Source organism: Chelonus insularis, unplaced genomic scaffold (genome assembly GCF_013357705.1).
Source record: "Chelonus insularis isolate UGA/USDA-ARS -01 unplaced genomic scaffold, ASM1335770v1 contig_3_pilon, whole genome shotgun sequence".
Taxonomy (NCBI): Eukaryota; Metazoa; Arthropoda; class Insecta; order Hymenoptera; family Braconidae; genus Chelonus; species Chelonus insularis.
Genome location: NW_023276556.1, coordinates 3428393 through 3440943, shown reverse-complemented (window position 1 = coordinate 3440943; position 12551 = coordinate 3428393). Strand labels below are relative to the sequence as shown.

Below are 12551 nucleotides of genomic sequence, written 5' to 3'. Positions count from 1 at the left end.
ATGAAATATTTTCGTATTACCTTTAATTTTAATTTTAATCAATATCAATAATAAAATAACTCTATAGTATCTCAACAAGTCAAATGTAATATACCACAATCCAAATATATAAATATAAATATATTTAGTCAGTGAATCAGTATTTATTTCTTTGATTGATATCCGTAAGTCTCAGCCTCTAAAAAAGTCACAAGATTGGATAAAAGATTATTTTAAAAATATGTAAAATTAGGAAGATAGTTATTTTACCTATAAATTCGTCTTCAAAATTTGAAATGTATTTCCAAATTTTTTCTCCAAATGATTCAGGTGGTAATTCTAATTCTCCACCATATCGAACTGGTAAAGCTCTAGCGTCGATATATTTTAATAAACTTTTTCTATCTGTTCCATGGAAAATTACTCGTTTTCGTAATTTTTCCTAGAATTTCAAAGAATTATTATAGAATCGATATGAGCAGTGTTGATGATAAATAATGAAATAGTGACATCAATGTTATTGAACAAAAAGAATATTTGATTATGATTGGAATGACATACCATCAAGAATGGTTTGAAAATTGCAAAAACCATGTTAAATATGAATGGTTGGTTGATTATATGAACACCTTTGAGGCGTGTAGGAAGGCATTTTTGAACCCACTCGAGTACAGCATTTGCAAAACTAGGAGTGTAGTATGTTACTTGACTCAAAAAGAGTCCATCCATGTCTAAAATCACATGGACACCATTAACCTGGGAAAAATAAGATAAAATATGTAAAAGTACAAGCAACTTTTTTAATCATGATATTTTAATCATTTATTTCAAAGCATAAAAAGCCAATATCTTTATTTAAGAAACTTATTCTTCAACGTAAAATAATATTAAAAGAGTTTTAGAATCGAAATTTTTTTCTAAAGTTCTGAAATAATATTCTATTTACATTTAAATTTTTCTTTGATTCTGACAATATTTCCTTCTGGGGATTGCCGTCAATCATTTTATTTATTTTAGTTATATCTGACAATTCGTGTCTTCAAATTGATTTCAATAAAATCATATAAAATAAATACCTGTGTTTCTGGTTCAATAACAGCAGCATCTAGGAGCATCATAACTGTTCTAAAAATTTGGTCGAGAGAAACTTTTTTAGGATTCCATTTTTTCCCACCCTCAATCAAAACTATCCGACAACCATCGTTGGTGCGCAAGGGGAGAGGTGTAAGTATATCATTGACAAATGCACTTGGCTCCGATTTTGGAGTGAGATTAATACAATATCGAGGATGAGTCAATTTGTAGCGATAAAAACGCTTTAACTGTAAAAAGAAAAATTTATTTCAATGAATAATCATTTTTGGTACATAAAACTTACAAATTATATTCCTATTTAGTAACTTTTAATGATTTTCTTTTAGAAAAAAAAAAATAATTCTATGATTCATAAAGTAAAAGAATTTACCAATTCAAATGCAGGCTTCACATGCCACTTGCAAGGTCTAAGAAACTTGGCAAAAAAATAATCATCATCCGGAACATATAAATCTTTCTCTCCTGTAATTAAGAAACATAGAAATAGTTAGCAAATATTAATAATTCATTTTTTATTTAAACATCTTGTAATTATCTTTGATAAAAAAAATTATACAAACACTTTTTAATCATCTTAAAAATGATGAAGATTGAAATAAAGTTGTGATTTCAGAGTATTAAATATTATAAATTATTTGCAAGTTTAAAAAATGCCATTTTTAAATAGATTACATTATTCCATCAAATCTGGTGTATCTTAATTAATCAGGACTGACCCCTAGACCTAACAATGAATATAAGTCATATTTGAATTCTTGAGTTCATTATATTCACTTGGAATATATTACAGTGTTAATTAATCGAATCAAGTAAAAATTAGAACGACAACGAGTTATTAAAAATTGCCTATTCATTAATAATAATTTTTAAGAAATTAATCTTACGATATTCATACATAAAATATTTAATAATTAGTGTCATTGGCAATTAATTAATCTTTAACTATCCTTAATGACAACGAAATATTTTAGCTCAACTTGGTGAAAACCAGGCAGTAGTTAATATTACATAAAAAATGACTTGACAATTTAATGCAAAAATCGAATTACAGCATGTATTATTCTATTTGTTATCCAATCATGCGTAAAAAAGTGTAATAACTATAAATATTAAGCATGTCACGAGTTATTAATATAAATATAGTTAGATAGTGTTTTGTGATGCAATGTTGAATTTCACTTTTTACTATGTTAACGAAAGGAAATTATCTGTTTGAATAAATCTCATTTTCATATGATGTAAGAATAAATTGTTGAAGCGGTCAGATGTCATTATTCGTTCAATGATAAAATCAAAATAAATTCAAAATCGAATTTTTATGACTGGAAAATAACTTTCAACGGACTTGAAGTGAAAAGAAAGTTTTCTCTCGTAGGCTTTAAAAATTTGAAAGACTGTTAAACAGAGTTACATGACCTAAATCAACGAAGAGAAGATTTTACGATAATGTGAAAGAAAAGAACTCTAGAAATTTTACATATTTAAATTATAAGTAAATATAAGTAAAGTTATCTTTGTGGAAAAAAGATAAAAATTGATTTTGTCAATATGAAAAAATGTAAACATAAAAGTAACAGTGAAAATAAAATCGAAGGACATATGCTGAAGAGGATATTATCTCACGAAGATACATTATTGCTTCACTATAGAACTGGTTTTCAAGAATTTTTTCTCACTTATAAGAATTTTTGATAGAAAAAGGAAATAACAATGAAAGGAAGATGCCATGTTATTATTGTCATTGAAGAAAAACTACGTATTTATAGAAATATAATAAATGAAATGATTACCTTTTATTAATTCTCTCATATCTGCAAGAGCTTGTTTAACAACTTCTTCAGTTTCTCTTAGTTCATTCTTCGCTTTCTCAATAGAAGCAGCAGATAAGGGTTGGAGTTCATATTGAAAGAATACATTACCCATTTTTAGGGGTTCAATATGTTTTGCTGTCTCCAAAATCCTTTCATATCTTCCTGGACTGATTAGATCTACTTTATCCATTTTTGATGACTGTAGTTTATTTACTTTCTAATTTCAATAATCAACAAACTTTAAATAAAAGGTTTCACTGATAATAAATAATAAAATATAAAGTACAACAGTTTACTATGAGTTGTTTCACTTAAACACTCATTAACTTGTTAACAAGGCATTAATAAATAATAAAGCATTTTAAAAAATACTAATATAATTAAAACCACCAAGAAACTGTGTTTGGAATAGTTTTTTTTCTCGAGTTTATAAACAGTCTAACGATTCTTAAGAATTACTGAAGAAGACTGTTCAAGAACTGCAAAGTCAGCTATGGTTTTACTATACCAGTTGCAAGAAAGTAAAGTTCTCCGTCCCCACTTAATTCTTGTACAAGTCGTGGCTTTGATCATTCGTCGACCTGTTGTGTTATTTGTTGCTCTACCGGGTCTCGGTCGTCTCATCATGCGTAGCGGCACACTTAAGACAATGGAAAGACTTAATAAATTTACTTTCGAGAATTCTTAATAACAGAGGTCTAGTGTCGCGCCAATATGTAATGTCATATAATTCTGTTTGTCACCATGTTCTTATAAAAAGCACATGGAATCCTAGTGTAAATGAATGAATATTGCTATTATACTTGGAAGTAATTCAAGGAGTTATGCTATTCCTGCCTAATATTCACTTGATTATGAAGTCTTGAAAAATTCAGTATATTTTTTTAATTTTTATTGATTTGCAAGTCACTTGATTGCATTGTCGTTTTTGAGTTATTTTCATTCGATCAAGAACACAATAATTTATTAAGAAATAATGGTATTGATTAAATCATTTATTTGACTTGAATTTTAATTTACCAACCAAAGAAACATTGTTACTTATTTGTATCTACATCTATTCACTCTTGAATAATTTTAAACTAAATATTTAAAAAATAAGAATATCAACATTTCCATAAAAATTTGTCATTCTACAAAAATATAGTTTCTGAATTCACAGCACGTGTTTAAATTAATGTGATTTATTTCATCATTTTTATTCTTCTTTCTTGCGATATCCGTAAGAGTTCCATTCTGAAAAAAATTATTTTAATTTGATCAACTGTTTAAAATATTTATATTAAATAAATGCCCTTTCTTTTATTTTTAATATAGTAAGGAATTATAAATATCCAAATCGATAACTCATTAATATATAGAAAATCTAATAATACCTTTAATAGATGGAACGCATTTTTGAAGAGTTGGATACCAATCAGCCGACGTATAATCGATTTCCGGAAGCTCTCCTCCATAATTTTTCGGAAGATGACTTGGAGCTAAATGTGCATGCAAGGAAGTCATTTTGGAGCCATGGAAGAACATTCGCTTTCGCAATTTCTCTCTTGTGAAGGGTTTGAACATTTTCCAAACAAGATCAAAGAGGAAAGGCTGCTTTACGATATGCACCTGAAGAGAAAAAATTAATTTAATCATTTTTTGAAAGTACAAAGTCGTTTAATCTATGTATTACAAAGGCAGTAATTTTTTTTATCTTACCTCTTTTAGTCGTAAAGGCATAGCTTCTTGAATAAACGTTAACAATCTCATGCTAAACGATGGTGATAATCCCAGTACTTGCTTCATTGATAAACCATCGAAGTCCATAATAACAACCACACCTCTGACCTAACATAATTGAAAAGAGTCAATTAATAAATTCATCAAATTAATAGTGAGCTAATGTAAAATTGTTGTTATCACTCAGGTAATGCTACTTCGAACTTTAAGCCTATTACCAGTGTATGTCATTCACATACACTTTGTTATCATATTTTTATCACTAGAGCAAAGTACAAATGACCTGTCTTTGAAATGATCTAACTAAAATTATCAGTATATTAAATAAAAAATATATTTTTTTCAATCAAATGTTATCATGCAAAACTATTTTTCAAATAAGAGTAACAGTATACTTATTATAAATGAATATTCCAAGGATTTTTATTGATAATATCACATTAAAAAATTTTTTTTTTTTTTGAGATCATTCTGTAATTTAGTAAAAAAGATTAGTATTAGATTATAATTTTGCTCATTTTAAGTACAATAAAATTCGTTATATAATTAAATTAGTTTGTTCTTGGATTGATTATACTATCTCGAAAATTTATTTTGTCACACTAATTTACGTCAATCATGAATTGAAAGCGTAATGAATAAAAAATACTGTATCCATTAATATTTCATAAAAAAATTTAAAAAATACAAATCGTTTATATTGTATGCAATTCCAAGTGAATCATTAAAATAAATTAATCGCAGTAAAAAAATGGAAATGCAAAACAAATTTCTTGCACGTCTATGACGTCAAATATTTATTGTTTAAAAAATTAAACAAAGCGACAAGTTCCTACTGAAAAAGACAATAAAAAAAATTTATTTAAAAAATACTTACTTGCGTTTCAGGTTCTAAAATAGCAGCTTCATGGACCAGATAAAATAGTCGGAATATTTGATCAGATGAAACCTTTGATGGATCCCATGATTTTCCAGCATTTACAACAAGAACACGTCTTCTTTTGTGGTCTCGATTTTTTAAAACATTGACCACATTGCTTTCTAATATTGCTGTTTTTTCATCATCTGGAACTAAATTGTCAAGAAGTGCAGCATTTTTAACTTTGAAGTCAGCAATTCTCTGCATCAAAGCAAATGCACTAGCGGGATAAAATTTACAAGGTCGTAGAAAAATCAACAGGAAATCATCATCAGTTCTGTAGTACAGAGTCTCGCTTTCTGTAAATAAAAATAATATTCTATCTTTATCATATAATATTATAATGTACAAAGAAATATTTTTTTTTTCAATTTAAATAAAGTTTGCATGTCAATGTGATTATAATTTTGATAGACTATCATTTCAAAAATTAATAGACGATCAACAAGATTATGTAAAATTAATCTAATTTATGAAATAATAAAATGAATAAGTTCACTACAAATTAAGAGTGCATCAATTGAAAATAATCATTATTGGTTTTCAGAAAAATCATTTAATTAAAATGATAATTTCAAAATAAAGGGGAATATAAATCTGGCTGAAACAGATAACCCGATTTGCTTGGTCCATTCAGCGATGACCCGCTGCGGTATTATAATTTATAAGCTCAATATCTCGCACACTTGATGGATATTTCACTTAAAATAACTCGCAAATCTTATTATTTATTTAATATTAATCAACTTCTTTATATTTCTTGCAAAATAAAACAAAAAATATTGCAAAGACAAGATTGAGAATATTTTCTTTTAAAAAAGTTTCTTCTTCCTTAGAGTATCAAACAAAGCACATATAAAAAACAAATTGAATCTGTAAGTTTACCTTCCAAGAGTTTTTTGAGTTCAGCGATACCATTTCTGATATTCTCAGGTGTTTCTCTTAATTCTCTTTCAGCTATTGCTTTGGTGTCTTCATCAAGAGGACCGGCTTCAAGTTCAAACGACATCACAATTATGAATTAAATCAACTACACGAATGAATTAAGAAAGTTAATTTAATTATTAAATGAATTGAATGAACCGATTGATAACTTATGCTGAAACGATCTGCAGAGTAGAACGTCTAAAATATATCTGCTCATGTTGCTTCTTTGGGGAAGCTCTTGTTCACCATCTCCTCCCAATCTTTGACCATTACAAAGTCCAAATGAGAACTTTGAGATTTGTGTGACATCAGAGGGGTTTTTCATCGTCCATACACAATCAGCACGAACAAACGAATAGTCACAGTATCCCGTGACTGAACTTGTCACAGTTTGATAAGAAAGTATGAAGACAACCGGGTAATACAGTGATTTATCATTTTACCATTCTTTCAATGGTATGAACATTGTTTTATCGTCACTCAAACAACAATGTCATTATCAAGGATAATAAAACAAAATAAAATGCTTCATGAAATTATTTCAACAATTATAACAGAATGCATTATTGTTTTTTCAAACAATCTTTCTTTTAATATGATAAAATTAATTGATATTCAAAAAATGCACGATGAAAATAAAAATTTTAGATAAAATGAATGATGATAATATTCGTGAAATTTGAAAAAAAAAGTTGTTATTGTTAAATATTAATGCAGTAGGACAATGGATGTTTTGATTAATCAAGAATGGTTGATTACAGATTAACAATTTTGATTCAAGAGAATATTAAATTTTTTTGTCCGTGCATGACAGCAAACAAAATAAAATATGTAAAAGTAATGAATATATCAATAATGTGTTCTTAAATGTTGGAAAATTTTTATAAATGATGTGATTAACTGAGATTATTTTATAATTGAAAAGACTAACTAACATTCATTCATTGTTGGTTGAAGTGAACTTGCGCTGCTGTCGATGATGATTTAATTGGATTAATGATAAATTGAAAGCTTTGTGGCCACAGATAGATTATCGTTTGAGGTACAGATTAATTTATGATGAATATTATCGATAAGTTAATTATATTCTCTAATTGTAAAATAAATATTTCAGATAGAAGATATATCAGGAATGATTTTAGAGAATGTGAAGCCAATAATCAGATTGAAAGGTGCACTACAAAATTTATAAATGGCAGCTGTAAAAATATTTGATATAATATAACAAAACAATTTATTCAAAACATACTGAATACATTTACAGGAATAAAGTATGCTCTTCAAAATGCTGTTGATAAAAATAATTCATAGACTATCAATTGTAACGAGTATTAAATTTCTTTTTTATCTACCGTAACAAACATCATAATGCAAACTGAGAAATCTTCTATGTCAAAGATTTTCTTCAACATCGATTTGTCGTGATATAATTATATTTAAAATAAAACGGAATTAAAAATGCTGAAAGTTATGATTGATGAAAACAAAATTTTTTAATCGGTTTTATTGATCACTCTACAATTTTTACAATGTTTTAACCTATAAAAAAATGGAACAATCTTAAAAAATAATTTTGTTACAATAATAATTGTAATTGTTATGGTAATACTAGATATTTTTTTCGAAGTTTGGAGTTTTATTGATTATTTTAAAAAAAACAGCTCAATAATAGCTGTCAAGATGTTGAACGTTCTGACTTAGTTCTTAATTTTACTTCTCAGAAGTGAACTTTACAAGCCCTTCTAATAAACTAATGTATGCAGAATGTTCATAAGATGTGCTGAGTTCTATCAGTTTCTCTGCAAACTCATTAGAAATTCCTTTTTCTTCTAAGTAATTCATCAAGAGATCATATAAATACTACAAAAAAAATTTCATAAGTTTCATATCATCCATGCTTCCAAAGATGATAGGCATATTATTATTGATATTAATCATTGATATTAATTTTTTATAAACTCACCCCATCAATAACCTCTCCAGCAACAGAATAAACTTGTTCATTGTGTACTCCTTTATATACAGTAACTTCATCAATGCCGAAACAGTCATCTAATAATTAAGAAAATTATTATAAATTATTATTCAATGAGTTTATGAATGAAGTAATTAAAAAACTATATCTAATTAAAATAACTAACTGTAATTGTCATCAGCTCCAGAAGCTCCAAGTTCATTATTAAACGAACAAGAGAATCCTAATGTACGATTTCCTCGTACTATGTCGATGTTAAAGTTAGGTTTGCTTTTCATTTCACCAATGTCTGGTTTGTCATCTGTTGGATCCAATTCTGGATCAGTATCTGTGTCGACCGTGTGGTTAATGTTAAAAGTAATGGTTATTCTATAAACAATATTAATATTGATGAATTAAATTATTAATCGTTATTTTGCTTTTTTATACCAAACAAAATGAAAATATATTTCTATTATTTTATAACTTACGTTTCCTTATCTAATTTTTTTTCAAGAGTAACATTGGCACCATCTAAAGAAACTTTAAAACCATCAAGTTCAGTTGGAATGGTCTTGAGTTTTTGTGCTTTTTTTTCTGCTACAATTTCTTCAGCGAGGAATTCTATTAGTTCTTTTTCAGCTGTAAATAAAATACGATTAAAATACTTAATAACAATTGTAATTTTAAACTCTATTGAGATATCTTATGAATTTTCGCAACTCATAGTAAATATTTTTATTGAATCAGAAATTTTTCGGCATACACGTGGGTCTCAAGCATTTTTTTCTCAGAAACTTAGCCATTTTTGGTATGAAATGCTTTAAAAAAATTTCTAAGACATGTTTTAATTTTAAATAATCATTGATACATATCATACCTTTAGTATGCTCAGAGCTTTTGCTTTGAACACTATATAATTTGATCGGTTTTAGCATATGATTCGATGCAAATGTAAAGTCTTTCTGATTATGTGATTTACAAAGATACCACATAGAGCGTGGTGCTTGTGAGGTTAACATTTGAGTTGCAGAAGTAGCGATTTTATTTAAAGCAGAGATGAACAACTTGTTTCGAATTATTCCACTCATATTTGAAACTGTTATTTATCAATTACTCAGAAATAACAAACTGAAATATCTTTCAAAATATTAAATTTTCGTTTACCAATAAGCCGGTATACTCAGATTTCTATTGCTTCGTGCAAGAGAGGAAATGATTTCCACTAAAATGGTGGAAACTACACGATTGGCCGGCTAATCGATGAAGTGGGAGAACTTGTTCTAATCAAGAAATTTTTTTGAATTTTATGAATCGTTCATTAGTTAGACAATAAAATGCAAAAATTATTGATAACTTTTTTTCTATTGGCAGATTATCTTGTTTACAGTGAAAAATTTTATAATTAAAATACAGAGTGTCCAGTTACTCATGGCGAAGCCGGATATATGATATGTAAAAAAAATAAAAACGCTCTGATATGGGAACGTATTCTCGAAAATAAATAGTTTTTGCAAAAATTATCAAAAATTACCCGACATAAATGCTGTGTAATTTTTTTTTTTACATATTATATATGTATAATATTTTGCTTCACCATAAAAAACCAGACACCCTCTATAAGCGAATGTAGCTAATTATGAATCGGCCTTAAATATATGACATCGTTGAAAATAAAGCTTTAGGCTACGACAGTTGAATTGTACTGCGATGAACTCAGAAGCGACCAACCCATTTCTATAACTCTGCCGTAATATGTCCTTTTTCACGTGTTTGTGGATATTTACTTTGAAATAGTTAATTTCTTTCTAAAAATTTAATTCAGTATTTCTTAAACAATTCAACGTTCACTTATCTATATACATTAGATATATTTTTTGTATGCACAAAATGGTAAGATCTGACTACTTTAATTATCAAATAGGTTATAAACTATTCATCTGACTCATTTTTCTCATAACTATACGTACTAATCTACTTGCGAATTTATTTTAACAACATTAAATTAATCAAAATTTTCTTTTTAGTCTGGAACATTAAAACCGTATTTAACTGCCGTCAGACGTACATTGACTGCTGCTATGTGTTTGGAGAATTTTTCATCGCAGATCGTTGAAAAGCATAATAAACCCGAAATTGAAGTGGCTAGAAGTAAAGAGTTACTGTTAACGCCAGTCATAATCAGTAGAAATGATAAGGAAAGAGTTTTAATTGAGTCCAGTATCAACAGTATGAGGATAAGTATAGCTGTAAAGCAAGTTGATGATATGGAAAGAATTTTGTGTCACAAATTCACACGATTTATGATGATGAGAGCTGAAAATTTCATGATTCTTAGAAGAGTACCTGTTAAAGTACGTTTTTTTTTTTAATTTAGAAATTTATCAAATTGAAGAAATTATGTTTGCTAATTGTAAACTTAATTTATCTATATATATTTAATATTTGTCTGACATTGATGATTTGTTTACAATTAATATTTTCATTTAATTTTCAGGGATATGATATTAGCTTCCTTATTACCAATATTCATGTAGAACAAATGTACAAGCACAAAATAATAGACTTTGTTATCCATTTCATGGAAGAAATAGACCGAGAAATAAGTGAAATGAAGCTTTCTATGAATGCTAGGGCTCGAATCTGTGCCGAAGAATTTTTGAAAAGGGTAAATATTACTAAGTACCTCTGTTTTACCACTAAATATTGTGTTACTAATAATCTTGATATCTTGTTACAGTTTTAATGACCAAAAAATTGTTAATGATTATCCTGACAAATATAAGAATTTGAATCAGTCTGAATCATTTAACAATCGCATTTGTAATGGTTTCAATTACCAGAAGCGGCTTTCTTCTAGCGAAGCAATGAGAAAATTTTTAATTTAGATAATAAAATGTTTTATAATTTTCTTTGATACTTACTGATTATCATATTAATAATTGGTGAAGAAATATTATTCAAGGTAAAGTGTTCATAACTAGAATTTACAAGAATTTTTATCTAATAAAAATACAGATATCGCTTAATGTGCAATTATATTACAATGAAACAAACATTTTGATAAAATAATCAATTTCAAAAATCAATTGTTATTACTTCAAAATATTAGAAATTGAAATATTGAAGGATTTTAAAGAACAAAGTTCTAAATAATTCAAGGGAATCATCATTCGATTTTTATTCAAATTTTTTTTCACTCTTGTCAATTGTGGTGATAACTTTACAATTATTGATAGATACTTATAACATTCATGATATTTTTAATTAATGAATGAGCCAGATTTTTTTCTTCATTTTGATTATGAATGTTGAATTGATGCTAAAATTTTTGCGATTTAAAATTCAAATTATTGTTGATAACAAAGTGCTTTTTAAGTAATTAGGTACTCTATCAATATTGATAAGATACTGTAAAATTTTTCCTGCCATTAATTTAACAGTATTTTAATTTTTAAAACTATTCTGAAATTTAAATAGATCAATTAAGAAATATTTTTGCATCGGTTCAATATGTGTTGAACTTACAACAAATGCATTTAGATATAATTGTAAAAAATTTTTCCATCTTAATTTTATCATCAATTGTAATCAGTAGATTACTCTCATGTATATATAAACTTTTTAATATATATATATATATATATATATACTGAGTAATTGAGTAAAACTATTCCGTTGGTATTAACTCTGTTAAGATTTAGTATGGCAGAATGGTTTTATTGAATACGTTTTATATATGTATACAAAATACATGTACAATAAAGTTTAAGTACTGGATTTAACCGTAAAGAAAGAATGCAATAAATGTTTATCAACTACATACAAAAAGAATTCTTATAAGTAAATGAGATGATAATGAATGAATTAACAACGCAAAGAGACAATTGGCGCATTTAATTGATTCGTCATTGTAGGCAATACAACATTGCATTAAATTTTTATGCATGACGAATCTTCGTCTGTCAACGCACTGCAGATTGCAAAGACCTTCGAGAGAGAAAAAAGAACTTACATAGGTATACAAAGTGCGCTCAAACGCGCGAGAAATCACCTGAATACCGCGTACGCATGCTTCTTAAATCTCGTCACGACATCGGTCATGAGCCTTCTCGAACTGCGGAATCCATCACGTTCATGACTG

The 12551-nt window shown here is 27.4% G+C and overlaps 4 protein-coding genes across 4 annotated transcripts; 1 reads left to right on the top strand and 3 right to left on the bottom strand.

The window, feature by feature from the left end:
- Positions 1–16: 16 nt before the first annotated feature.
- Positions 17–3475, bottom strand: LOC118068279 (alpha-tocopherol transfer protein-like). The gene is made up of 6 exons (XM_035085569.1): positions 2865–3475; positions 1445–1536; positions 1056–1301; positions 541–735; positions 250–421; positions 17–178 (listed from the first exon to the last, which is right to left on the bottom strand). The coding sequence occupies exons 1-6, from the start codon at positions 3073–3075 to the stop codon at positions 144–146; spliced, it is 951 nt and encodes a 316-aa protein (XP_034941460.1). The 5' UTR covers positions 3076–3475; the 3' UTR covers positions 17–143.
- Positions 3476–3865: 390 nt separating this feature from the next.
- On the bottom strand, positions 3866–6776 carry LOC118068281 (clavesin-1). The gene is made up of 5 exons (XM_035085575.1): positions 6412–6776; positions 5485–5825; positions 4587–4715; positions 4262–4496; positions 3866–4121 (listed from the first exon to the last, which is right to left on the bottom strand). The coding sequence occupies exons 1-5, from the start codon at positions 6533–6535 to the stop codon at positions 4084–4086; spliced, it is 867 nt and encodes a 288-aa protein (XP_034941466.1). The 5' UTR covers positions 6536–6776; the 3' UTR covers positions 3866–4083.
- Positions 6777–7942: 1166 nt separating this feature from the next.
- P32 (complement C1q binding protein P32) lies at positions 7943–9651 on the bottom strand. The gene is made up of 5 exons (XM_035085988.1): positions 9288–9651; positions 8899–9049; positions 8595–8797; positions 8417–8505; positions 7943–8313 (listed from the first exon to the last, which is right to left on the bottom strand). Exons 1-5 carry the CDS (start codon positions 9496–9498, stop codon positions 8164–8166), a joined length of 804 nt encoding a protein of 267 aa, XP_034941879.1. The 5' UTR covers positions 9499–9651; the 3' UTR covers positions 7943–8163.
- Positions 9652–10049: 398 nt separating this feature from the next.
- On the top strand, positions 10050–12199 carry Arpc4 (Actin-related protein 2/3 complex, subunit 4). Its single transcript, XM_035085989.1, has 4 exons — positions 10050–10300; positions 10435–10761; positions 10905–11075; positions 11148–12199. The coding sequence occupies exons 1-4, from the start codon at positions 10289–10291 to the stop codon at positions 11151–11153; spliced, it is 516 nt and encodes a 171-aa protein (XP_034941880.1). The 5' UTR covers positions 10050–10288; the 3' UTR covers positions 11154–12199.
- Positions 12200–12551: the final 352 nt, after the last annotated feature.

Bases quoted from the DNA above. Each gene is read 5' to 3' on its own strand.
- LOC118068279 (XM_035085569.1), bottom strand. From the start codon at position 3,075: ATGGATAAAGTAGATCTAATCAGTCCAGGAAGATATGAAAGGATTTTG. The intron at 1,537-2,864 runs GTAATCATTTCA...TCTTAATTACAG, and splicing joins TATGAGAGAATTAATAAAAG to GAGAGAAAGATTTATATGTT. The intron at 1,302-1,444 runs GTAAATTCTTTT...TTCTTTTTACAG, and splicing joins TGAAGCCTGCATTTGAATTG to TTAAAGCGTTTTTATCGCTA.
- LOC118068281 (XM_035085575.1), bottom strand. From the start codon at position 6,535: ATGTCGTTTGAACTTGAAGCCGGTCCTCTTGATGAAGACACCAAAGCA. The intron at 5,826-6,411 runs GTAAACTTACAG...TTTTATTTACAG, and splicing joins ACTCAAAAAACTCTTGGAAG to AAAGCGAGACTCTGTACTAC. The intron at 4,122-4,261 runs GTATTATTAGAT...AATTTTTTTCAG, and splicing joins ATGCGTTCCATCTATTAAAG to AATGGAACTCTTACGGATAT.
- P32 (XM_035085988.1), bottom strand. From the start codon at position 9,498: ATGAGTGGAATAATTCGAAACAAGTTGTTCATCTCTGCTTTAAATAAA. The intron at 8,506-8,594 runs GTTAGTTATTTT...CTTAATTATTAG, and splicing joins TGGAGCTGATGACAATTACA to ATGACTGTTTCGGCATTGAT. The intron at 8,314-8,416 runs GTGAGTTTATAA...TTTTTTTTGTAG, and splicing joins CTGGAGAGGTTATTGATGGG to TATTTATATGATCTCTTGAT.
- Arpc4 (XM_035085989.1), top strand. The intron at 10,762-10,904 runs GTACGTTTTTTT...TTTAATTTTCAG, and splicing joins TTAGAAGAGTACCTGTTAAA to GGATATGATATTAGCTTCCT.